Source organism: Chiloscyllium plagiosum, unplaced genomic scaffold, assembly GCF_037043375.1.
Source record: "Chiloscyllium plagiosum isolate Xiang-an unplaced genomic scaffold, Cpla_swu_hap1 HiC_scaffold_2, whole genome shotgun sequence".
Classification (NCBI taxonomy): Eukaryota; Metazoa; Chordata; class Chondrichthyes; order Orectolobiformes; family Hemiscylliidae; genus Chiloscyllium; species Chiloscyllium plagiosum.
In genome coordinates, this window is record NW_028270140.1 from 54,381,645 (window position 1) to 54,408,589 (window position 26,945).

The 26,945-nt window shown below is 42.0% G+C and overlaps 1 protein-coding gene across 19 annotated transcripts in view; it reads right to left on the bottom strand.

Moving 5' to 3' along the window:
- mpdz (multiple PDZ domain crumbs cell polarity complex component) overlaps positions 1–26,945 on the bottom strand; it is a 368,137-nt gene that overhangs the window by 136,125 nt on the left and 205,067 nt on the right. For 15 of the 19 annotated variants that reach the window (XM_087996853.1, XM_087996857.1, XM_087996823.1 and 12 more), the window contains 2 exons: positions 23,050–23,124; positions 13,910–14,014 (listed from right to left, as the gene is read on the bottom strand). In XM_087996853.1, coding sequence (XP_087852979.1) covers positions 13,910–14,014; positions 23,050–23,124 — 180 coding nt within the window. The remainder of the gene's footprint in view (positions 1–13,909; positions 14,015–23,049; positions 23,125–26,945) is intronic. The other 4 variants (XM_043714540.2, XM_043714497.2, XM_087996875.1 and 1 more) reach the window with 2 other exon arrangements.

Below are 26,945 nucleotides of genomic sequence, written 5' to 3' on the forward strand. Positions count from 1 at the left end.
GATCAAAGTACATGATCACCAAAATCTCTCTGCTTATCTACACTACCAAGAATCTTATCAAGTTAAAAATCACGCAACACCAGGTTATAGTCCAGCAGGTTTATTTGGCAGCATTAGCGCTGCTCCTTCATCAGGTGGTTTAGGAGCAGTGGTTCAAAAGCTAGTGCTTCCAAATAAACCTGTTAGACTATAACTTGGTGTTGTGTGATTTTTAACTTTGTACACCTCATTCCAACATCGACACCTCCAAATCAAGAATCTTACTATTAGCCGAGTACTCTTTATTCCTATTGCTCCTTCCAAAGTGAATCACTTCATACTTTTCCACATTAAACTCCATTTGCCATCTCTCAGTCTAACTCTGCAGCTTATCTATGTCCCTCTGTAACTTGCAACATCCTTTACCACTATTCACAATTCCAATGACCTAAGTGTCATCCGCAAATTTACTTCTATGCACTCATCCAGGTCATTGATACAAATGACAAACAACAGTGGCCCCAAAACAGATCCTTGCGGTACACCACTAGTAACTGAACTCCAGGATGAACATTTCTTATCAACCACCACCCTCTGTCTTCTTTCAGCTAGCCAATTTCTGATCGAAACCACAAAATCACCCTCAATCTCACGCTTCCATATTTTGTGCATTAGCCTACCATGGGGAACCTTATCAAATACTTTACTGAAATCCATATACACCATATCAACCGCTTTACCCTCATCCACCTGTTTGGTCACCATCTCAAAGAACTCAATAAGATTTGTGAAGCACGATCCACCCTTCACAAAACCGTGTTCACGATCCCAAATCAACTTATTCCTCTCAAGGTTATAAATCCTGTCTCTTATAAACTTTCCCAACACTTCACCCACAATTGAAGTAAGGCCTACTGGTCTATAATTACCAGGGTTGTCACCACTCACCTGCTTGAACAAGGGAACAACATTTGCTATTCTCTTGGCACTGGACTCCGTGCACAACTTCCAACTACTATCCTTGATTGGCGCTAATCTTTATCTAGTCATTCTTTTTGTTCTATTCGTCTGGCACTATTCCTGTAGACAATTACAACATAAAGATCAAAGCTAAAGGCTCTGCAATCTTCTCCCTGGCTTCCCAGCAAATCGCAGGATAAATCCCACCCGGCACAAGAGACTTACCTATTTTCACACTTTCCCGAATTACTAACACCTCCGCCTTGTGAATGTCAATCCTATCTAGTATAGTAGCCTCTATCTCAGTATTCTCCTCAACATTATCTTTTTCCAGTGTTAATATTGATGAAAAATATGCATTAAGCGCTTCCCCATCTTCTCGGACTCCATGCACAACTTCCCACTACTATCCTTGATTGGCCCTAATCTTTCTCTAGTCATTCTTTTATTTCTGATATACCTATAGAAAGCTTTAGGGTTTTCCTTGATCCTACTTGCCAACGACTTCTTATGCCCCCTCTCAGCTCTTCTTAGCTCTCTCTTTAGGTCTTTCCTGGCTAACTTGTAACTCTCAAGTGCCCTAACTGAACCTTCATGTTTCATCCTAACATAAAAGAGTTCTTCTTCCTCTTGACGAGAGATTTAACTTCTTTCGTTAACCATGGCTTCCTCGCTCAACAACCTCCTCTGTGCTTGACAGGTACATTCTTATCAAGAACACGCAGTGGCTGTTCCTTGACTAAGCTCCATATTTCAATTCTGCCTATCCCCTGCAGTTTCCTTCCCCATCCTATGCATCCTAAATCTTGCCTAATCACATTATAATTGTCTTTCCCCCAGCAATAGCTCTTGTCCTGCGTTATATATCTATTCCTTTCTGTCACTAAAGTAAACATAACCAAATTGTGGTCACGATCACAAAGAGCTCACCTACCTCCAAATCTAATACCTGGCTAGATTGATTACCCAGTACCAAATCCAATATGGCCTTGCCCCTTGTTGGCTTGTTTACATACTGGTCATGAAACCATTCTGCACACCTTGGTCAAAAACAGACCCATCTAAACTACTCTAACTATAGCGTTTCCAGTTAATATTTGGAAAGTTAAAATCTCTCATAACAACTACCCTATTACGCTTGCTTCTATCCAGAATTATCTTTGCTATCCTTTCCTCTATATTTCTGGACCTATTCAGAGGCCTATGGAAAACTCCCAACAGGGTGACCTTTCCTGTTTCTCACTTTAGCCCATACTACCTCAGTAGACGAGTCCTCAAACATCCTTTCTGCTACTGTAATACTATCCTTAACTAACAATGCCACACTTCCCCCTTTTCTAATATCTTCTCTGTTCTTACTGAAACATCTAAATCCCGGAACATGCAACAACCATTCCTGTCCCTGCTCTATCCATGTCTCCGAAACGGCCACAACATCGAAGTCCCAAGTACCAACCCATGCTGCAAGTTCACCCACCTTATTCCAGATGCTCCTGAAGTTGAAATAGACACACTTCAAACCACCTTCCTGCTTGTCAGTGAACTCCTGCGACCTTGAAACCATATTTCTGACCTCACTACTCTCAACCTCCTGGACATTGGAACTACAATTTAGATTCCCATCCCCCTGCTGAATTAGTTTAAACCCTCCTGAATAGTATTAGCAAATTTCCTTTTCAGGATAGTGGTACCCCTCTGGTTCAGGTGTTGACCATCCTGTTTGTAGAGGTCCCACCTACCCCAGAATGGTTTACTAATGCCCTTGAGAGAAGGAAACTGCCATCTTTACCTGGTCTGGCCGACATGTGTAGAGGTCCCACCTACCCCAGAATGAGCCAGGTATCCAAAACCCTTCCTCATGCACCATCACTGTAGCCACGTTTTCAACTCCTCTCTCTCTCTCTCTCTCTCTATTCCTTACCTCTCCACTATGTGTCACGTGCAACAAACCAGAGATAACTGTTGGTTCCAGCACTAAGCTTCCACCGTAGCTCCCTGAATTTCTGCCTTAAACCCCATCCCCCATGCTAATTTATAAACAGATTATAACATGTACAACTAATTATAGCAGCTAGTTTGTAGATTTACAAGTTATATTTTAATGGAGTATTGTACTAAGTTTGTTAGATTAATACCAGAAAAGGGAAGATAAAAATGTACCCCAAGTTGAGTTGCATAACGCTACAGGTCCTGACAACATGACAGCAACAGTACTACTAACTTATGCTCCAAAAGTAGTCCCCTGCCAAACCAATCAGTTTCAGAACAGTTACAAACTGGTTTTTATTGAACAATTTAGAAAACTGCTTAGTTATGCCCTGTTCATAAACAAAGCAGGACAAATCCAATACAGCACCATCAGCTTTTTCTTGATCAAAGTGATGCAGGGTGTCAAGCACTATTTAAACAGCAAATTTTTAATTGATGTCCAGTTTGCATTTTGCCAACGCCACTCAGCTCCTGACCTTATCACAGCTTTCTAGGGGCTGCAATTTTAGATAACAGGTGAGAATTACTGTTTTTGAAATCAAGGCAGTATTTGACTAAGTATGGAAATCAAGGAGCCTAGGAAAGCTTGATGACTCTGCAATCAGGGCAAACTTTCCACGGCTTGGAGCCGTACCCAGCCCAACAAATATGGTTGTACTTGGTGAAGAACAATCATCTGAGCCTCAGGAATTACTGCAGGATCTCCTCAGGGAAGATACTTTTGAATCAAGCTATTCAGAGGTGTTATTACACAACTTTGGAGCAAGTGGGTCATTTATGTGAACTGTCTGGCTTAGAGGTTGGGACACTACCACTGCACCACATGTGCCCCTAGTTTCCCAAAGTATGCTCTAGCTCCAATTATCTTTAGCTGATTTTTCAATGATCTTCCCTCCTCTATAAAGTGGCGATGTTTGTAAATATTTCAATGTTCAATATTATTTGCATGTCTGCAGATACTTGAGCAACGTGTTTCCATGTGCAGCTAAATTTGGTCAAGATTCAGGTTTGGGCTGACATGGGGCAAGTGAAATGTGGACTGTACAAGCACCAGGTAATGACCATTGCCAACAAGAGAAAATCTAACCATCTTCCCTCGTCACTCAATTGCACTGACATCACTGTATTCTTATCAGCAATTCCAAGGGAATACTATTAATTAGGAACTGAACTGATCTGAACCAGAAATATAAATTCCGTGGCTGCAAGAGTAATCAGAGGTTAACAACTTTGAGATTTGTGACTCACCTCCTGATTCCCAATATTCTGCACAAGCCACAAGTTAACAGTACGATGGAATAATTCCCTTGCCTGAATAACGCAGCTCATATAACACTCAAGAAGCTCACAATCACTCAGGACAGAAAAGCCAACTATTTGGCGATCCATTCACCAAACTAAACACACTCTCCCTCTTTGATCACAGTTGCATCAGTGTAATTCATTTACAAGATACATTGCAGCAAATCAGAGGCACTTTCAACAGCATCTTCAAAACTCTGACCTCGACCACCTAGAAGGGCAAGAGGAGCAGACACATGCGAATACCAGCACCTGCAAGTACTTCTTTATACCACACACCATTCTGACGACAATCAACATTCTTTCACTTTCACTAGATCAAAATTCAGTGTTGCTTCCTAACATCACTATGGGTGTAGATGTTGCAGCAGTTCAAGAAAGCAACTCACAATTTAAAGGTCAATTAGGGATGGCCCACAACCATCAGTGGTGTCCACATCCCATGAAACATAAATTGACTATTTTTAGGTAAGAAATGTTATATTTGCATGAATGGTTTGCTTCAATTTTGATTCAATTAAAGGTATCCTGGGGCATTAAATAATCCAATTAAATGTCACACTAATTTTGTTTTAATTGCTCGCATTCTTTTCACATTTCAAGACAGTGTGCTTCAACACTAATGCTGGCTGTTCATATTTTATACATCACATAGAGGTTGACTCTTACATTTGGGAGGAGGTCAATTTATAAGCCATGATGTATTGTAAGCTATTCAGCCCTTCAAATTCATTCAAGTCTCTCAGGAATTATCGCTACCTTAACTCAATACACCTGCCTCAGCTCTATTATTTTATAACCAGATCTAACTTTCTTTTCAGCAAATGTGCAGCATTTGTTGGCCATTTGTAAACACCTTTCAAATAAATGGCATGATAGGTCACAGTTAAGAGTCAACCCCATTCCCGAGGGTTGGGAGTCACGTATAAGCTATGACAGCTAAGGCTAGTGATTTTCTACTTGATAAAAAGGTCATTAGTGAGCCAGTTAGGTTTTTAAAACAGAGTTGAGAGTGCATTGCTGGAAAAGCACAGCAGGTCAGGCAGCATCCGAGGAGTAGGAAAATCGACGTTTCGGCCCAGAGCCCTTCATCAGGAATCTGGCTCCGGCCCGAAACGTCAACTTTCCTGCTCCTCCAGTGCTGCCCGACTTGCTCTGCTTTTCCAGCAACACACACTCAACTCTGATCTCCAGCATCTGCAGACCTCACTGTTTCCAGGTTTTTAAAACAACCAATGATAGCTGCCATGATTACTATTACTGAAACTAGCTTTAGATTCCAGAGGTTTGTTTTGATGAATTGAAGTTCAATTTCTCTAGCTGCTGTTGTGAGATCAGACCTTGTGGCCTCAGCACATTTGTGTACGCCTCTGGATTGCTTGCTCAATGACATTGTCACCATGCCACAGACGACTCTAATAAAAAAAACTCACATTAAAAATTAATGAATAATAATAATAAAGCAAAAATGAGTAGTTTCAGAGATTATGATATTGAGATTATTCTCCTTGAAGCACAGAAGATTAAGTGAAGATGTGATTGAGGTGTTCTTGAATATTGAATGCTTAGACAGAGTGAATAACATTCCTCAGTTTGGTGGGTTAATAACCAGAGGGCACAGATTTAAGATACTTGACAAAATGTATACAGAGTTATGATCTAGAATTTGCTCTTGAAAGGATGGTGGAAATTAATTCATTCACAATTTTCAACTGGGAATTTACTTGAAAGAGAGGGAAAAAAAAACTACGACAAAGTTAGGGCACTAAATGGACAGCCCTACCAAGAACTTACACAAAATATGGTGGAGCATTTGGCTTCTTGCTTTTTATTCTTTAAGGAAAAACCAAAGAGAAAGCGGCCATCCAATCTCAGCCGTAGCTTTAATTGGCACAAACAAATCAAGGCTTCATAGACTAAAGCTATGCTTAAAAATATTATGTCATTATTGCAAAGACTGTTCTGGCAAGGATGATCATTAAATCTAAATTCAATTAATCATTAAATCTACAGTACTGTTCCAAAAAGTGTTCACTGAAGTTTTCAATGTTATCAAGAATGGGTGCAAGCATAAACATAAACCTTCAAGACACTCAAAAAATGAAAAATACTAAAGTCATGATAAAATGAATACAAGTATAGAATATTTTATAAATATACAATTCATTTATATTTAAAATGCTTATTTTATCATGCAAATGTTCCAATAAATGCTTACAACATTGCAATTTTCAATAAGTCCAGCAAAAAACAAATGAGGATGAGGATGATGATGAGGACAACAACTTGACCAGCAGCACACTCAAAATTACATGAAGTATGAAAATGTCATGTTTCATAAAGCAAAACTTTCAGACTCACTGTTTAAAGATTACCTTTGCTTATTTTCTGCAATCCACGGAACTGCATGTCTATGAGGTCTATGAGGTTGTAAGGATGGGACGATTGAACCAGACTCGTTAAGCATATGTGATATGTGATCAATAATTAATTCTTCATACATTCCAGAGGGCTTAAAGTTTGCAGTTATTACAAGCCAAGTGGGTAGCAGTGCATGGAATCGGTTCAACAGCACATCTGTCGCTGGGACTTTAAAATAATCATTATGTGGCACATGGGTACAAAAATAACCAAATCTTTATATTCTGTTATCTAGTTCCTTATTAGTCTGTTTCTGCTGGTACATAGTTCCTCTTTACATAAAATAGTGCTTGTCAAATTGATCAACAATATTGTACTGTGTCTTAAATCAAACAAATCCATTAAATCAGAATTTGTGTAACTTGTATTAAAACTACTGAAAAGTTATTTTTCTGATACTCAAACATTAGAATTATTTATAAATGAACTGCTTAGTTGTCACGGTGCACCAAGTATCACTTCTCACATAAACATAATTTATTTGTAGCAGCTGGAAACCTGTAATAGCTGAAGACACATGTGGGATTGCCAAGTGAAACCTCAAGCACGAGCCAGAAAACAAGCTTTTGAGGTGGAACCCACTGACAGACATTTCTAATATTAAATGGTTGATTCATAGCAACCTAGCTGGTTACATTTTGCACTCATCCCACCAGCATTTCCCCTACCACCAGGGCTGTGTCATTTTATGCGTACTTTATTATGTGAAAAAAAGAAACTAGTACTCAAAGTCAGCATGCAGAAATTATTTGAAGATCCTGATTGATTACTTAATGGTTCAAGAGTAGTAGTTTTCAAAAATGTGGAATTTGCTGAATTTCAAAATTGTGATTCATTCCTTGCATTTTTTTCTTTCTCCTTTCATGGTACGTTGCGAGTTATTTATTGCCATCCCTAATAACCATTGAAATGAATGGCTTGCTCAGCGATTTCAGAGAACAGTTAAGAATCAACATCTTTGCTTTGTGTTTGGAGTCTCAATTAGGCCAGGTTAGCGAAGATTCCCTTCCTTAAAGGACGATTGTATACCAGGTGGGTTTTTGCAACAATCAATGGCAGTTTCACAGTCACCAGGACCAGGAAGAAAAATCACTGCCACCTCCTGTGCTCCAAACCTTGCCTATGCCCATGGGAAACTTGAAACTTTTGAAAAAGTACTTGGATGAGGCACTTGAAATGTTAAAACATTTATGACAACAGTTAGTCAAGAAAGAGAGACTAGTGTAGTAACTATTTTTGGCAAACCGAAGAGTCTCTTCTGTGCTACATGGTTCATGTTACTGAAGTTAGAGCTAGCAGTTCTGATCTGTTCCAAAACCTTCCAGAGCAAGCTCTGTAATAGGCAGAACTTCACCAATCCCTGCACAAGGAATGTTGCAACAAGCACTTACTCAGTTAGATGGGGTAAAATTTCACAGCAATCTTAGGTGCTATTTAGTTTTATTTGTATTAAGATGGAGAGTTTCAAAAATGTGTTGGAAATTGATTTCACATGCATATCAATTACTTTTAGAAATAGAGTTTGGAAAGCTTAAAAAGCATCATAGACCCATACAGCACAGAATTAGACCCTTCTGTCCAATCAGTCCATGTTAAAGATAATCCTAAACTAAACTAGTCCCAACTGCCTCCTCCTGGGCCATGTCCCTCCAAACCTTTACTAGTCATGTATCTATCCAAATGTCTTTTAAACATCGTAATTATACCCACATCCACGACTTTCTAAGCAAGTTCATTCCACACGTGAAGCACCCTCTGTGTAAAACACTTCCCCCTCATGTCATTTTTAAATTTCTCTCCTCTCACCTTAAAAATGTTCCCCCAGTCTTGAAATCCACATCCTAGGGAAAAGATAACTACCATTAACTTGACCTATACCTCTCACTATTTATAAACTTCTATCAGATAGCCTCTCAACTTCCAAAGATATGCAGGTTAGGTGAATTGCTAAATTGCCCAAAGTGTTCAGGGATGCGTCGGCTAAGTGCATTAGTCAGGGTAAATGTAGAGTAATAGGGTAGGGAATGGGTCTCGATGGGTTGCTCTCTTTGGAGGATTGGTGTGGACTTGCTTGGCCAATGGCCTGTTTCCACACTGTAGGGATTCTATGTTTCAACCTCCTATGCTCCAGTGAAAAAACTCCCAGCCTATCCAGCCTAACTCAAACCTTCCATACCCAGCAACATCCTGGTAAATCTCTTCAGAACCCTGTCCAACTTAATAATATCCTTCCTATAACTGGACAACCAGAACTGGATGCATTATTCCTCAAGAGGCCTCACCAATGTCTTCCACAACCTCAGCATGACTTCCTAACTCCTATACTCAGAGTACTGAGCAATGAAGGCAAGCGGGCCAAATGCCTTTTTAACCACCCTGTCTAAATGTGACGCAAATTCCAAAGAATTATGTACCTGCATTCCTAACTTCCTCTGTTCTACAACACTACCCAAGGCCATCTTAATACTATACAGTAGGGGACAAACAACATCTTTGGCACCCTATGATGCTGTGATAGAAATGGAAGAACATATTTAATATGAAACATTTTCATATGCACACTATGATAAACACCAGCCATTCTGAAGGCAAACTAGGACTGACTTTTAGGTCCCAATGGTGAGCATAAAAGTAGGCAAAGCTGAAAATGTGTTGCTGGAAAAGCGCAGCAGGTCAGGCAGCATCCAAAGAACAGGAGAATCGACGTTTCGGGCATAAGCCCTTCTTCAGGAATAAGCCTCATTCCTGAAGAAGGGCTTATGCCCGAAACGTCGATTCTCCTGTTCCTTGGATGCTGCCTGACCTGCTGCGCTTTTCCAGCAACACATTTTCAGCTCTGATCTCCAACATTTGCAGCCCTCACTTTCTCCATAAAAGTAGGCTGGTATGGAGCCTGGCACTTTACAACGCAGGCCTGAAAACAGCAGATAGTTGATTAAAGCTGCTGAAAGGATTATTAAAAGTCTTTGGTTGGACCTTGATTGGAAATTGGTTAGTCAAATGTGAGGCACCCAGAGGTATTGAGGAACAGCATAGCTGCCTGTAGGCAGCAGCCAAGCACAGAATAGGGGACTGCGCTTTACACAGACCTTGAGGCCTTTTCAGTCTGTCTGACTCTACTGCAACCACAGGCCTCCATAATAGTGGCTGAATTGATAATTCTACTTTTTCCAAGGTTTGAAAGATTAAGGAGAAGATGCAGCAAAATGGGAGCAGGTTGAAATCATGTTCTCCAACCGAAAAGACAGTGTAGATCACCATGCTCAAGATGTTCCCTTAAACCTTTCAGCTTTAACTGCTCACTCACCATCCTCAATTATAATGCTGAGGATGAGAATTTGCTTAGTAAATACCTGGAAAAATCTCATGTCACTGTTCCTTTCAGGGTGGGTTTTTTTACCACACGACCATTTACAAGCATATAAAATAGTAGAAGTGAAACATTTGATACCAAACCTGCTCCACCATTCAAGAAAAATCAACTTGTTTTAAATTCCATATTTCCATTCACCCCTGCAAACCTTTGAGCCCCTTTCCAATAAGAATCTACCCTTCTCCATCACCTTCTGAGGTGGAGAGCTCCAAAGTCATATAACCCTGACAGAAGAAATACATCCTCACCTGTCCTGAGAAAGCAATGCCTAACTTTTAAACAATATTCCTTAGTTCAATCTTTCAGTGCTCACTTTGTCAAGGCTATTCAAGATTCACTCATCATTCTTCTATACTCCAGTGGAAACAAGGCTAGTCAATCCAACCTTGCTGCAGAAGAGACTGATGAGGGACATACCCTTTCCCCATAACCTCAGTCATTTACCAATGCTAACCCACCCAGCCTATACATTCCTGGACACTAGAGGGCAACATTACCATTGCCAATTCACGTAACATGCACATATTTGGACTGTGGGAGGTAACTTGAACACCTGATGGAAACCAAGCAGACAGAGGGAGAATATGCAAACTCCACATAGCAACCAAAGCTAGAATCAAGCCCAGGTATCTGTCGCTATTAGGTAGTGTTAACCACTGAGCCACTGTATCCCATTCCTGGGATATCTGTAGTACATTTTAGACTCTTAAAAGGTAATGTGAAATTCTTGATTATTTGAAATGTTTTAGCCCCATTTGCCTCCCTTTGGCCCACATCCCTCTATATTTTCCTATCCATGTACTTTTATTGGCTTTTACAATCTTGTAATGGTACTCACCTCTACCACTTCATCTGAGAGTTCATTCCATATTCGAATTACCAAGTGAAGACGTTGCCCCTCAAGTCCCTTTTAAATCATTCTTCTCACATCTTAAACCTTTGCCCTCCAGCTTTGGACTCCTCTACCCGAGGGAAAAGATATTGGTTATGCTCCCCCTGATTTCATAAACCTCTACAAGGTCACCCCTCAGCCTCCTATGCTCCAGGGAAAAAAAAATGCCAAAACCCATCAGTTTTGGTAACATACTAGTAAATCTTTTTTGCACTCTTTCCAGTTTACTAAGATCTTTCCTATAGCAGGGTGACCAGAATTGTATGCAGTATTCCACATGTGGCCTCACCAATGTCTTGCACAGCCACTACATGACATCCCAATTCCTGTAGGAGAAAGTGAGGACTGCAGATGCTGGAGATCAGAGCTGAAAATGTGTTGTTGGAAAAGCGCAGCAGGTCAGGCAGCATCCAAGGAGCAGGAGAATCGACGTTTCGGACATAAGCCCTTCTTCTTCCGAAACGTCAATTCTCCTGCTCCTTGGATGCCGCCTGACCTGCTGCGCTTTTCCAGCAACACATTTTCAGTTCATCCCAATTCCTGTACTCAATGCTCAGATCTATGAAGGCAAGCGTGCCAAATGCCTTCTTCGTCACCCTGTCTACCTGTGACTATATTTTCAAGGAAGTATGTACCTGCACCCCTGGGTCTCTGTTCGACAACACTCCTCAGGGCTCTACCATTAACTGTGGAAGTTCTGTTCTGGTTTATCACATTTATTTAAACTCCCCCTGCCATTTCTCAGCCAATGGCACAGTTGATGAAGACCCCATAGGAATCTTTGATAACCACTGTACACTATACCATCAATTTTGTGTCATCCACAAACTTATTAGCCATGTTTCCTATGTTGTCATCCAACTCATTTACATAAATGACAAATAACAGTGTACCCAGCACTGATCCTTGGAGCACACCGCTGGTCACGGGCCTCCAGTTCGATAAATAACCCTCTGCCACCACCCTCTGTCTCCTACCATCAAGCCAATTTTGTATCCAGTTGGTTAGTTCTACCTGGTTCCCATGTGATCTAACCTTACTAATCAGTCTGCCATATGGAACCTTGTCTAAAGTCCATGTAGACAACATCTATCGCTCTGCCTTCATCTACCTTCTTGGTCATCCCTTGAAAAAACTCATTCATGTTTGAGAGACATGATTTCCTATACACAAAGCCATGCTGACTATCCCTAATCAGCCCCAGCCTTTCCAAATGCATGTAATCCTGTCTCTCAGAATCCCATTCAACAAGTTACCCATCATTGGTGACAAGCTCACATGTCTGCCATTCCCTGGCTTTTGCTTGTTGATACTTTAGACTTCTTCCAGTCTTTTAGCAACTTGCCTGTGGCTGTTGCTCATTCAAGTATTAGATTACTTACAGTGTAGAAACAGGCCCTTCGGCCCAACAAGTCCACACCGACCCGCCCAAGCGCAACCCACCCAGATCCATTCCCCTACATTGACCCCTTCACCTAACACGACGGGCAATTTAGCATGGCCAATTCACCTAACCTGCACATTTTTGGACTGTGGGAGGACACCGGAGCACCTGGAGGAAACCCACGCAGATGCGGGGAGAATGTGCAAACTCCACACAGTTAGTCGCCTGAGGCGGGAATTGAACCCGGGTCTCTGGCGCTGTGAGGCAGCACTGCCGCCCACCAATATCTCTGGTAGGGGTCCCACAATTTCTTCTCTAACATCCCACACTTCCTATCATACCTTTGATCAGGTCACCTTTGTGTGTTTCAAGATCTCCCGCACTGCCTCTGCTGTAGTGTGGACTCTTTTCAAGATATCACGATTTAATTCGCAAGGTATCTAGCTTCTATGTCTTTCTCTCATCTCCTGTTGTTCCACACACAGATGGCCTCGATCTTTAAGGGATTTTATTCTCTCTCTGGTTACTTTTTTGCCCTTAATATACTTGCAGAATTTCTTTGGATTTTCATTTACCTTATCTGTCTCCTTTTTGCCCTGAGGAGGTGCTGGACAAGGGCGGGAGGTGTTGGACAGGGACGGGGCGGGAGCTCACATGTCTTGTGCTGCTGCCTTGTCTCCTAAACAGGGAGTAGACTTTAAAAACTCCAAGCACCAGAGGAAAGGCATTTAATCAATTAACCAAATAATCGATTATCCGAACGAAGTAGTGCCCAGCCATCTCGTTAGGATAATCGAGGTTCGTCTGTACTTCTATATCTCCTATACTCTTCAAGGAATTTACTTGATCTCAGCTGTCTATACCAGACATACACCACCCTCTCTTTCTTGACCAGAGACTCAAATCTCAGTCATCCAGCATTCCCTACTCCTCCCAGCCTTGCCTTTCACACTAACAGGAACACATTGTATCTGAATGCTCATTATCATGCCTTTGAAAGCCACCCACTTGCCAGATGCTCTTTTACCCGTGAACAGCCTCCCCCAATCAATTTTTGAAAGTTCCTTTCTAATACTATCAAAATTAGCCTTTCCCAAATTTAGAATTTTAACTTGTGGAACAGGCCTAACCTTTTTCATAAATACTTTAAAACTAATAGAATTACGGTACTGGTCCCAAAATACTCACCCATTATCATCTCTTTGTCCTGTATTTATTTCCCAAGAGGAGGCACAGTTTTGCCCCTTAAAATGTATTCTGCATTTATTCAGACCAATTAGATGTAAAGTTAAGGAACAGGAGGTTTAGGGATGACAGAGGGAGAGAAAGGCAGTGAGGCAAACTAGGCTCAATCACCACATATTGCTTGTCCCTTTAAACCACCCAACCACACACTCCCAACCCCATCCTTAACATATATACCACCTTTTCTGAGCTTCCATTAGTGTTGAAGAAGGGTCACTAGATTTGACACATTAACTTTGCTTCCTCTCCACAAATGCTGCCAGATTTGCTGTCTCTCCAGCAATTTCGGTTTTGTTTAAAAAAAGTATGCTCTAAATTTTTCAAAAAACATCACAACTGTCTTGATTGATAAACTAGGATTTACCTGGCAGAGAGCAGTGATGATGCATTAGTTGTGGTGATTCCTTCAAGCTGTCTATTCATGATCATCCTATACTTTTCCAAGTTCTCTGCAGGCACATATGTGACACTACAACAAAATAAGGCAAATATAATTAAATAAAGTTTTTAATAAACATACAAATCACACATTTTACTAAAATCTTCACGGATTGAAAAAATGGCGAAGGGATGACTGCATCAATAGGACCGCTCGGGATATGCAAAATACTTTTCGGCTCTTAAAAAGTGATTTGGAAATAAGTGATTATTTTAAAGTAAAGTTTGACTTAATAAAAGGATTTTCTGAAGTTGTTCAGATCTATTAAATAAACATTTGAAAATTATGTTTCAAAATGCATTTCATATTCACAACTTAGATTTTATGGCTTAGAGACATTGAATAGAAGAACAGCCATGAATATATTACAAACAGTAAAATAAAAGCAAAATGCTGCAAATGCTAGAGAATCTGAAATAGAAACAAAGTGCTGGAGAAACTCAGCAGGTTTGCAGCATCTGTATTGAGAGGGATAGAGTGAACATTTTGAGTCTAAACTCTTCATTCAAAGTCTGAGTTCCAAAGAAGAGACATATTGGACTCAAAGCATTAACTCTGTTTCTCTTCACAGATACTACTCGACCTGATGAATTCCTCCAGCACTTTCCATTTGGAATAGAAAAGAAAAATCATTTTGTTTTCATGCCACATTCATGTGATGCTTTTATTTGGTATTCCATGAGTTCTCTATATTCTTTTTTTGTTTTTTTTTGTTTTCCACACAGATAGGTTCACTCATATACCTTCTCAGTATCCTATTTACTAAATTCAAATAACTTAAATTCTTCTTCAAGATTTATTTGTATTCGCTTAAAAAGCATAAAACTGCATAATTGGAAACCTGCTATCATGGCTTTGTTCAATTGGTATGAAGGACATAGAACATAGAAGAATACAGCGCAGTACAGGCCCTTTGGCCCTCGATCCAAGCCCACCTAACCTACACTAGCCCACTATCCTCCATATGCCTATCCAATGCCCGCTTAAATGCCCATAAAGAGGGAGAGTCCACCACTGCTACTGGCAGGGCATTCCATGAACTCACGACTCGCTGAGTAAAGAACCTACCCCTAACATCTGTCCTATACCTACCACCCCTTAATTTAAAGCTATGCCCCCTCGTAATAGCTGACTCCATACGTGGAAAAAGGTTCTCACGGACAACCCTATCTAAACCCCTAATCATCTTGTACACCTCGAGCAAGTCACCCCTAAACCTTCTTTTCTCCAATGAAAACAACCCCAAGTGCCTCAGCCTTTCCTCATACCCTACCAGGCAACATCCTGGTAAACCTCCTCTGCACCCGTTCCAGTGCCTCCACATCCTTCCTATAGTATGGTGACCAAGACTACACACAATACTCCAGATGCGGCCGCACCAGAGTCTTATACAACAGCAACATGACCTCAGGACTCCCGAACTCAATTCCTCTACCAATAAAAGCCAGTACGCCATATCCCTTCTTCACCGCACTATTTACCTGGGTGGCAACTTTCAAAGATCTGTGTACATGGACACCAAGATCCCTCTGCTCATCCACACTACCAAGTATCCGACCATTAGCCCAGTACCCCATGCTAAGTTTTAAAAATATAAAATAAAACTCCAAACTTATCCAGATACACCTCAAATCATTACAACTAGTGTTTGCATTGCATTTTCTGTTTGAAAAATCATTCTGAAATATATAGCAAACTACAAAAGGATAAATATTTTAAAGGTAGATTTCAAACCACAAATATGCTTGCTCTTCATTTTAGAAAGGAAGACAGCATTACTACTCTGAACATCTGACTACAGATCTGAAAACATCTGATGCATTTCAAATTAGTATTTCTATCAACTTGATCCCAAAATCCGAGCATAAAAATCACATTCAGCATCATACTAATAAAACAGAGTACCTTTGCTACTCTAGCCAATATGTAGCATAATTATTTTATTACCCTCTCATTCGCATCTAGTCCAGTTGAGAGATATCATTCAAACCATACCTCAAAAAACTAGTATTGATTGAATGATGGACTAAAACTAAGTAGAAAGCCCAGAAAGACAGAAAAAAAGGCAGACAAAGTAATGGTGGGATAGTAAGCCAAAGGAGCAAAGATGATAATTGGACCCTGACTATGTGAAAATAGATTGGCTGTGCTGAAAACAGTCCACATCATGATAGGGTCTGAGTGTGGGGATGGATAAAGAACATGGAAGGAGATGGGCAGGCTCTAAAATTATTGAACTTAGTGAATCCTGAAGGTTACACAGTCCTAAGTAGAATATGAAATGCTGCTGTTCCAGATTGTGCTGAGTCTCACTCTGATCTGTAAAATGACCCTGAACTTCTAATTGCCTGCCACTTTAACACACCACCATACTGCTGCCAACATGTGCGTCTTGGAGCTGCTACAGTGCTCCACGTGGACTCAACTCGTCCTCATAGTTCAAATCCTCCAGCCCAGGCAACATCCTGGTAAATAATCCCCTATGCATCCTCTCCAATGCAATTACATCCTTCCTATAATTTGGCACCAACAATTGCACAGAACTCCAATAATGTCTTAACCAACATGTTGAGTTCCACAACTGATGTGGAAGTGCTGATGTTGGGATTAGAGTGGACAAGATTTGAAGTCAGACGACACCAGGTTATAGTCCAACAGGTTTATTAGAAATCATAGGTGTTCAGAGTATTACCCCTTTGTCAGGTGAAGAGAGAGCAAGAGAAGCACACAGGCACAGAATTTATAGGCAGAGAAATTAATGGGCAGAGAGATCAAAAGATCAAACAAATTGGCTGAGTGGAGTGTTGACAGACTAAACAGTAGCTCTCTGAAGTGATGAAGAGTGTCAGACTGTGTGAATAAAGTGTTGACAGCTGAATACCAAGCAAAGGTCTAACCAAAACTATACAATCTAATTAAGGTAGAGAGATCATAATTTATCAAAGTGATAATGTCAAAACAGGACAGTAAGGAGGGGTTTACAGATAGAGAAGTGTGGTGAGGTCACATCAAGCGCAACATGAACTCAAGGACACAGTTCAGGCAATCTTCATGGGTATGGAGCTTCGCTATCAGTTTCTGCTCAGTGATTTTGCTTTGCTTATTTGCAGAGACCTATTATTTAGGCTGTCGACAAATTTCAAATAAACTTGTTAGACTATAACCTGATGTTGTTTGACTTCTAACTTAGTTCCGCACATCCTCCTTGTTCTTACATTCTACGTGTCAGCTAACAAAGGCAAGTCAAATGCCTTCTTAAACACCTCATCCACGCACCTTCAGAGGTCTGTGGATATGCACAAGATCCTTCTGATCTTCAATATCTTTAAGGTCCTATATTCATATTGTGATCCTTTGCCTAGTTAGACCTCTCCAAATAGAACATAGAACAGTTCCACACAGGACAGACCTTTCCGCCCACTGTGTCTGTGCCAATCATAATGCCATTCTAAAATAATCCTATCTGCCCGCACATGGTCTATATCCTTTCATTCTTTGTCTATTAATGCATCTGCCTAATAGTCCTTAAACCTTGCAACGGCATCTGCTTCTACCACCTCCCCTGGCAGTTTGTTCCAGGCCCAGGAGAAAGTGATGACTGCAGATGGTGGAGATCAGAACTGAAAACTATGGCACTGGAAAAGCACAGCAGGTCAGGTAGCAACAGAGGAGCAGGAGAATCAACATGAGCCCTTCATCAGGAATGTGGAGTGGGTGGGAGGGGGGGTGGAGGCGACTGAAAGATAAAGGCAGTGGAGGGTAGGGTTGGGCAGAAGGTAGCTGGGAAGGCACGAGTAGATATAGGTGTGGGATGATGGTGCGTGGGAAGCAAAGGAAGATGAACAGGTGGGACAGTTCAAGAGGGCGGTACCAAGTTGGATCTGGGATGAGGTGAAGGGGAGGGTAAATGAGGAACCTGGTGAAATCAACACTGATTGGAGATTCCATGGGCAGAAGATGAGGCAAAGGAAGGTGCAGGAGTGGAGGGTGAGTTGGTGGGGGAGCGTGTTCCTAACGAGGGAATTATCTCTGTGGAATGCTGATAGGGGTGGGGAGGAAAATATATCTCTGGTAGTGGGGTCTGACTATAGGTGGCAGAATTGTTCCAGGCACCTATTGCCCACTGTGCAAAAAAATTTCCTTCCTCACCCTAAACCTACGCCCTCTAATATTTGACATTTCCACTCACCCTACCCATGCCCCTCATGATCTTACATACTTCTAATAAATCGCACCATAGCTTCCAACTTTCCAGTGAAAACAATCCAATTTTTTTCATTCTCTCCTTACAGCAAATAAACTCTAATCCAGGAACATTCTGCTAAATTTCTTCTCCACACTCTCCAAAACTTCCACATTTTTGATTGTGCTGCGACCAGAACTGCACAATAATCTCCATACAGTCCTTGTCTATTTTTTTGGTCAACTCTTACAAAAATACATCAATTTACACTTTTCCAGGTTGAATTTCATTTGCCAATGCTCTGCTCATCTGAACAGACAGTTGAATTTTCCTTCAGTTTACAGCTATCCTCCTCCTACCAACTTTTGTGCCATCTGTGAACCTCTTGACCATACCTCCCGCATTTTAGTCGCAATCACAAACTACAAAGCCTCAACACCAAGTCTTAAATATAGCCACCAAAAACAGACTTCCAGTCTCAGAAATATCCTCTCCCATTACCTTGCGCTTTCTTCATCTCAGTCAATTCTGGGTTCAGTACGCCACTTTTCCGTGCATCCCACAGACCCTTACTTTCTTGATTAGTCTACGCTGATGCACTGATTCAAAATCCTTGTTAAAGTCCATTTAGATCATATCATAACTAACCTTCAACACTCCTGGATACCTTCTCAGAAACTTCAATCAAATTGTCAAACATGACCTTCCAATTCCAATGATTGTTTTTATAATCAATTAAGCACCAAAGGAATGTAAATAGTGTGAATGGATTTACACAATGGCAGGGCTTTTTAAAAAGAACCAAGCCAGCAATACAGTTTGAAACTTTATTTAATCTCAGCATAGGTCCTGAGGTCTGCTCACAGTGCATATAGAGAGAGTTGACATGAAGGTTCAAGGGATTTAGAACGATGGTAGGAGATCTTATCAAGGTTTGTAAGCTGCTAAAGAAGATTGACAAAGTAGTTGTAGAAGGAACGTTTCCTGTGGGGAAATCAAGAATGCAAAGTCATAGTTTTAGGATAATGAACAGCATGGATAAATTATTTCTCTGAAAAGGTCATGAATCGGTGGAATTCACTACCTCAAAGATAGACATTTCTAAATCAACTAGAAGTTGAATGGTTAATAACAGCACTTGAACGTTAAATTGAAGTCAAGGCGAGATCAGCCATGATGCTATCAAATAGTGGAGCAGGTTTGAGGGGCTGAATTGCCCACCTCTATTCCTAGTTCTTTTTTTAAACAGAATTCCTACAGTGTGGAAACAGGCCCTTTGGCTCAACAAGTCCAAACCAAACTCTCCGAAGAGTGGTCAAAAGTAGCCTCCAAAAACTAACACACCCAGACCCATTCCCCTCCCGATTATCCTACAGTTACCCCTGACTAATGCACCTAACCTACACATCCCTGAACACTATAATTTAAAATTGCCAACTCACCTAATCTGCATATCTTTGGATTGTGGGAGGAAACCAGAGTACCCAGAGGAAATCCATGCAGAGATTGGAAGAATGTGCAAACTCCACACAGGCAGATGCCCTAGGCTAGAATCAAACCTCGGTCTCGGCGCTATGAGGCAACAGTACAAACCACTGAACCACCGTGTCATTCTTATGTGAAGGAAGGTAGATGAGGGAGCATGGTTTGGCATGAGTTGGAACTATGTTGATACTGGGGCTATAAACAGCCATGAATATGGGAGGAAGACATAGCAAAGATTAGCATAGAGACATGAGTGGCCATGAGAATGAGTGTTGGGTGCATGAATTGGCAACTTCTTGTGTGGATAAGGGGTGAGGGCTGTGGGTTGTTTTATGTTTCATTGATTTAAAAAAATCAAGAATTCCAGAGCACTAAATCAAAGTTCCTGCCCAGCCCACCTCCACATTAGTTCTAGGGCCACCCAGACTGATTCCTATGAAATAAGCACTCACCCAGAACAAAAACCTGAACTTCCAGTTCATATTCTGCATGAGGAGTGGAAACTCAGGCCTTAGTGACCAGGTTCAAAGAATAATTTGTTTGTCTAGGTTAGATGCAGACTACTTATTTCTCTGAAATAAGTTAAATCTTTCAAAAAGATCATCCTTTATGGGGAAGTGATTTAAATACAGCATTAATTTAACTGCAATAAAGTAATTCAAAAGCAGGATTTGAGAAGGTGAGATATAACACTACAGCACCAATCACATAGTTCTGAACTCTCAAATGGAAACAGTATTAGTTAATGATTGTGAGTGCACTGCTTTAAGTCATGCTTTGTTAAATTACATTGTTGCTTTGTGATGACCAAATGTAGGATTAGCTGTTTAGTTTTCTGGCTGCTACCTCTACCACAGGGAATGACTGAAGGAAAAACAAGCCACCAATAGTGTAATTTTTAAAAAAAACTTTATTCCTAAATAATTACAGTACTTGTAAATTAGGATGGATGAACAAAAGCTTCACCAGAGGTAGATATAAGGAAGCATTTAAAGGATCTGAGACAGGTAATGAAGTTGAGAGATTTAAGATGTAATCTAAATTTTAGGACCTAAGCAGAGCCATAAACTGAGGGGTGATGGGAATTGAGGACAAAAATAAGAACTGAATTCATTATAGAATACTTTATGATCATCAAATGCACCAAAGTGGCTTAGAGTCAAAGTACTTTTAACAGCGGTCACTACTGGAGAATAGAAATTGTGGTGGCCAATTTTCATTCAGCAAGCTCCCAAAAACAATGCAATGTGGCTAGATAATGTCTTTTCTTTTTATCATGATGATTGAGAGATATGTCCTGGCCAGGATATCAGGACAACGGCTATGCTCTTCTTCAAAAGTGTCATGCTATCTTTTCCAACAATTTGAGAGCACAAACCTCAAAATCACAGAATTATTGCAGAGCAGAATGAGATCAGCCAGCTAATCATGCTTGTACCAGCTTTATTATCTAATACTGATCTCCTGCCTTTCCCCATATCCCTGCACACTTTTAATATTAAAAAAAAATCCAATGCCCTTTTGAATGCCTCAACTGAACCTGCCTCCACCACATTTTCAGGCCATGCATTCTCTACCTAAACAACTCAGTGTGAAAAAAGGTTATTCCTTAAATTGATGTACAAATGAAATTTATGTCCTATTGTTCTTATTACTTTAAGCAGCAGAAACAACTTCACTCTACCCACTCTAGCCAACTGCATGATTTGGAAAACTTCAACCAGATCTCCTGCTAGGCTCCTTCTCTCCAGGAAGAACAGACCCAATTTCTTCAATCTACCCACATAGCTAAAATTTTGCAAACTATGAACCATTCCAGTAAATCACTTCTGCACTCTCCTTCCATACATCCTACTTTATATTTCATTTCAGTGTTCTTCCAACCAAAGTGCATCACGTCACTATTCTGCATGGAATTTCATCTGCCAGCTACGTGTCCACTTCACCAACTTATTAATATCTTTTTTGAGTTCACACTATTCCCTGTTTAACAATCTCATCTTAAGTGTGGCACCTCTGACTGTGCAGCAGTCCCTCAGTAGTGAACTGGAATGTCTCCTTCAATGTTTTTGCATTCCAGTCACAGAGATGTACAGCATGGAAACAGACCCTTCTGTCCAACCCGTTCATGCCGACCAGATATCCCAACCCAATCTAGTCCCACCTGCCAGCACCCGACCCATATCCCTCCAAACCCTTCCTATTCATATATCCATCCAGATGCCTTTTAAATGTTGCAATTGTACCAGCCTCCACCACTTCCTCTGGCAGCTCATTCCATACACATACCATCCTCTCTGTGAAAAGGTTGCCCCTTAGATCTCTTTTATATCTTTCCCCTCTTATCCAAAACCTATACCCTCGAGTTCTGGACTCCACCACCACAAGGAAAAGACTTTGTCTATTTATCCATGCCCCTCATGAACCTATATAAGGTCAACCCTCAGCCTCAGCGCTCCAAGGAAAACAGCCCCAGCCTCCTCCAACCCTGGTGACATCCTTGTAAATCTTTTCTGAGGCCTTTCAAGTTTCACAACATCCTTCCAATAGGAAGGAGACCAGAATTGCATGCAATATTCCAACAGTGGCCTAACCAATGTCCTGTAGAGCTGCAACATGACCTCCCAACTCCTATCCTCAATACTCTGATCATTAAAGGAAAGCATACCAAACGCCTTCTTCACTATCCTATCTATCTGTGACTCCACTTTCAAGGAGCTATGAACCTGCACTCCAAGGTCTCTTTGCTCATGCAAGGCCACCCTGTTGTGGAACGTGGGAACCAGAGACCAAAATTAGAGTTCATGCTTAAATAAAGTGATAAAGAGAAGTCTCCCAGGAGACCACTGGAATAGCTGAGTCTAGAAATAATTTAGACATGGAATATGTTTCACCTGCCCCTTTATCAACAGCATAAAACCATATATTCCCACTTTTGTTTTGTTGAGAAAAGTATTTGTTATTAGGAAGAGCGAGATGTTGACATGACCTAAATGGCCAATTTTCTAGCCTTACTTGTATAACAAGATTCACCCATTACATTGGAATGCAAATCAAGAAACCATTGTTCAGTCTGGAAGAACCTATAGAAAACCTGCACGGAATCCTAAGTGATGCATCAAGGACATGCCAAGATACACCAGAATTGCAAATTTTGGGGTCCTAAATTTTAATAATATGAAGCAAACGAATACATTATCATCCAACACAACTATACACCATCTTTCAAATCTCTGTCTTGAATAATCTAATCTTAAACATGAAGTCATTTAATTGAACCTGAAAGATTGAAGGTCACCAGTGAACTAAACATGATTAAGGCATGCAATGTTTATTAAAAAGATAGTTTATCATTTTACGTACTTGCAGCAGTTTCTTAAAACACTCTAATACTCACACATAAAAAGGGTCATCACCAGGTGCACATGGAGATCTAGAATGCGAAAAGTATTGTGATGCAGCATCTTTTGCACTAGTGGCATATAACGTGCAAGTTTCATGAAAGATGCACACACATTAAAAGTCTGGATATGAACTAGCAATGCATGCACAAAAAAAATTAGAGTACTTTGTGTGTTCATAAAGCCCATTTACAAAATAAATCTATTCCACTGTGATTTCATATACAGAATCATAGGACTGAGGATACACACATTCTATTCAATATGTTTGCACGAGAAAGAGTTATTTAATTAGCACAGAATCATAAAAATTGAATCCCTACAGTGTGGAAGCAGACTATTCAGCACATCAAGTGCACACCGACCCTCCAAAGACCATCCCACCCAAAATTACTCTCCTATCTCATAAAACCTGCATTTCCCATGACTAATCCACCTAGCCCCATAATACCATAGCCTCACTTTACCTTGCAGCTCTGTAATTATATTTTAAAACATAATTATTTTTGCTGCATGTGCATTCATCAGGGTTTAATTCAATGAATTTCAAATAATTATTTATGGAGTAAGAACAAAATCCTCAGTATGGCTGGCTACTTTGCTTATCTAATTTTCTTAGAGACCAAAAAACCTGTAAATGCTAGAATCCAAGGTCAACAAGCAGGAGGCTGGAAGAACACAGCATGCCAGTCAGCATCAGGAAATGGAGAACTCAACATTTTGGATGTAACCTTTCTTCAGGACTGGGGGTGGGTGTAAGGGCAGCTGCAGATAAAGAGGGCTTGGAGGGGCAGGGTGGTGAGGTGGGGATAGGTGAACACAGGTAGAGTGGTACAATGTGGTTGGTTGACGGGAGGAATGAATGCGGCTGGTGGCTAGAAGGAAGAGTCAATGAGAGGAATGGAAGGCAGAGGGAGGGTCTGCAAAGGGAGGTTATTTGAAATTGGAGAAGTCAAACGTTGAGTCCTCCGGGCTGTAGGCTGGCCAAGCAAAATATGAGGTGTTGTTCCTCCAATTTGTGATCTGACTCGTTATGGCAATGGAGGAGGCCAAAGATGGTCATGTCGGAAAGGGAGTGGGAAAGGGGATTAAAATGGGCAGTGACTGGGAGGTCTAGTCAACCCCAACTGAGATGCTCAGTGAAACTTTCCCTTAGTTTACGTTAGGTCTCCCCAATGTACAGAAGACCACATCAGGAGAACCGGATGCTGTAAACTAGGTTGCAGGAGTGGTAGGTGAACTTCTGTCTCACCTGGAAGGACAGCTTGGGGCCCTGGATGGAGGTGAGAGGAGTGGTGTGCCAGTACGTTTTGCATCTTTTACAGTTGCAGGGGAAAGTACCTTGGGTTTCAGGGGGTAGTGGGGACAGTGGGGCGAACCAAGGATGGGCGAAGGGAACGGTCCTTGCAGAAGGAAGAGAGGGGAAGATGTTCTTGGTGCTGGGACACAGGTAGAGTTGGCAGAAGTATTTAAGGATGATGTGTTGGACGAGGAGACTGGTGGTGTGCTAGGTGAGGACTCAGGGGACGCTGTCTTTACTGTGCTTAGAGAGAGGAGGGTTTAAAGCAGTGTAATGGAAAATAGAGATGGTGTGGTAGAGGGCTGTCTAGATGACAGAGGAGGCAAAAGCACTTTGTTCAAAATAGGTGGACATCAGGGATGCTTGGAAGTAGAAAGTCTCTTCGTCCAAGCAAACACAAGGGAGGCAGAGGAACTGGGCGAACAGGATGGAGTTCGTACAGGATACTGGGTGGGAGGAGATGTAGTCCAGTAGTTGTCAGAGTCTGTGGGTTTATAGTGAACATCCATCTGGAGACTGTCACCAGAGATGGAAATGGAGAGATCAAGAAAGGGGAAGGAGAAGTCTGAGGTGGACCAAGTGAATTTAAGGGTGTGGTGGCAGTTTTGGGAGAAGTTGATGAAGTGCTCTGGTTCAGCCTGCGCGCAGGATGTTAGACTGATGCAGTCATCAATTTAATGACACAGTGCATGTGTAGGTAATGAAGAAGGACTGTTCAATGTAGTAAACATAGAGGTAAGTGTAGCTGGGGCCCATCCGAGTACCCATGGCCACCCCTGGATTTGAAGGAAATGGGAGGAGTTAAAGGAAAAGTTATTAAGGGTGAGGACTAGTTCAGTGAGGCGGAGGAGGGTATTGGACAAGGGGGACGGGGTAAGTCTGTTGAAGAGAAAGAAGCTGATGGCCTGAAGGCCATCCTTGTGGGGTATGGACCTGTATAAGGACTGAACATCCATCATGAAGATAAAGCACTGGGGCCGCAGAACTGGAAGTTACTGAAGAGGTGGAGGGTGTGGTTGGTGTCACAGATGTAGGTGGGAAATGCCTGAACAAAGGGGGAAGAGGATGAAGTCAAGATAGGACAAGGTGAGTCGATGGGACAAGAGCGTGCAAATACGATGGGTCGGTCAGGGTATTTAGGCTTGTGGACCTTTGGAACAGGTAGAACCAGGCAGTGCAGGGCTGGCGGACTATGAAATTGGAGGTAGTGGAGGGGAGATCACCAGAGGCAATGAAGGCAAGGACAAGGCGAATGATTTTGGCCTATTGCATCATGGTGGGGTTGTGGTCAAGGGGGAGGTAAGACGTGGTGTTGGAGAGTTGGCATCCGGCCAGTGCGACAGAGGTATGTTCTCCACATTTGTCAACGGGTTTGATAGTTAACTGGGGGTTAGTGTGGACATTGGAGCGCTGCACGTTTAGAGGGCATGAGGGTGAAATGTGCAAGGTAGGGTGGAGGAATTGAGACAGCCGTTGTCACATTGGCAGTCGGCAATGAAAAGGTCTAGAGCAGATACAAGGCCTGTGGGAAAGTGACCAGGTGGATGGGGAAGGTTGGAGGTGGAAGAAGGGGTTTTCAGAGGGAGGTTGGGAGTTTTTGTCAAAGGAGCACGGAGGCGGAGGCAGAGGCAGCAGAAGCAGAGCTCCACACCATGGCGTGTACAAAATTCGTTGAGATGGGGGCGGAGGAGCACAAACATGAGCCCTTTACTGAAGATGGACCATTCAGCCTCAGCGAGTTTGTGGTCGGTGAGGGCCGGGGGGTGGTACCAAGGACACTAAGGGAGAGGGGTGTCGGAAGATGATGGCACGTGGTAGGTGAGGGTTGGATGTGCTGTGGTGGGGTGGGGGAGAGAGGTGCATGTGGGAGAAAAAGGAGATTGGAAGTGGGGTGGGTTGGGGTGGGAAGGGGTGCGGGGGGGTGAGGTGAAGAGGGACAGGAGGAGGGACGGGTGCATTTTGGGGGTGGATGGTTGAGGAGGGAGAGCTGGTGTGCAGTGGGACCCGGGGTGACCCTGGGAAATGGGAGTATGAGTCTTGATTGGAGAGTGGGCGGAGCCAGAAGTGGAGGCAGAAGTTGGAGGAAAATCGAGGCCAGTCCAAGTGTTTCGGGGAGAAACTACAGCAGAATCCGGGACAGCAGTGCAAGTGATGTCCGGAGCGGAGACAGTGGTTACGGGTGAGTACTCGGTAGGTGGTCACAAAGGCTTGGTAACCAACCTGGAACTGCAAGTGGTGTTCGACTGGAAGTAGCTTTGGACTGGAGAGACCCGGTGCTGGATGAAGTCTCCACATGGGTAATGGTGGGAGCAGCGGCAGTAGTAGCATGGGGCAGGGCCTGGAGGCTGCTGGAACCAGGGTGCAGATTTCAAACAGCAAGTGAGTTCTCAGACTGGAGGTGAGTTGAGCAGAGTTTTGCGAGCTTTTCTTATACCACATGGTGGATCGACAGATATTTACTAAAAAACCATAGAGTATCACAACTACCTGGACTACACCTCCTCCCACCTAATATCCTGCAGGAACTCCATCCAGTTCTCCCAATTCCTCTGCTGCATTTGCTCGGATGAGGAGACATTCCACTCCCAAGCA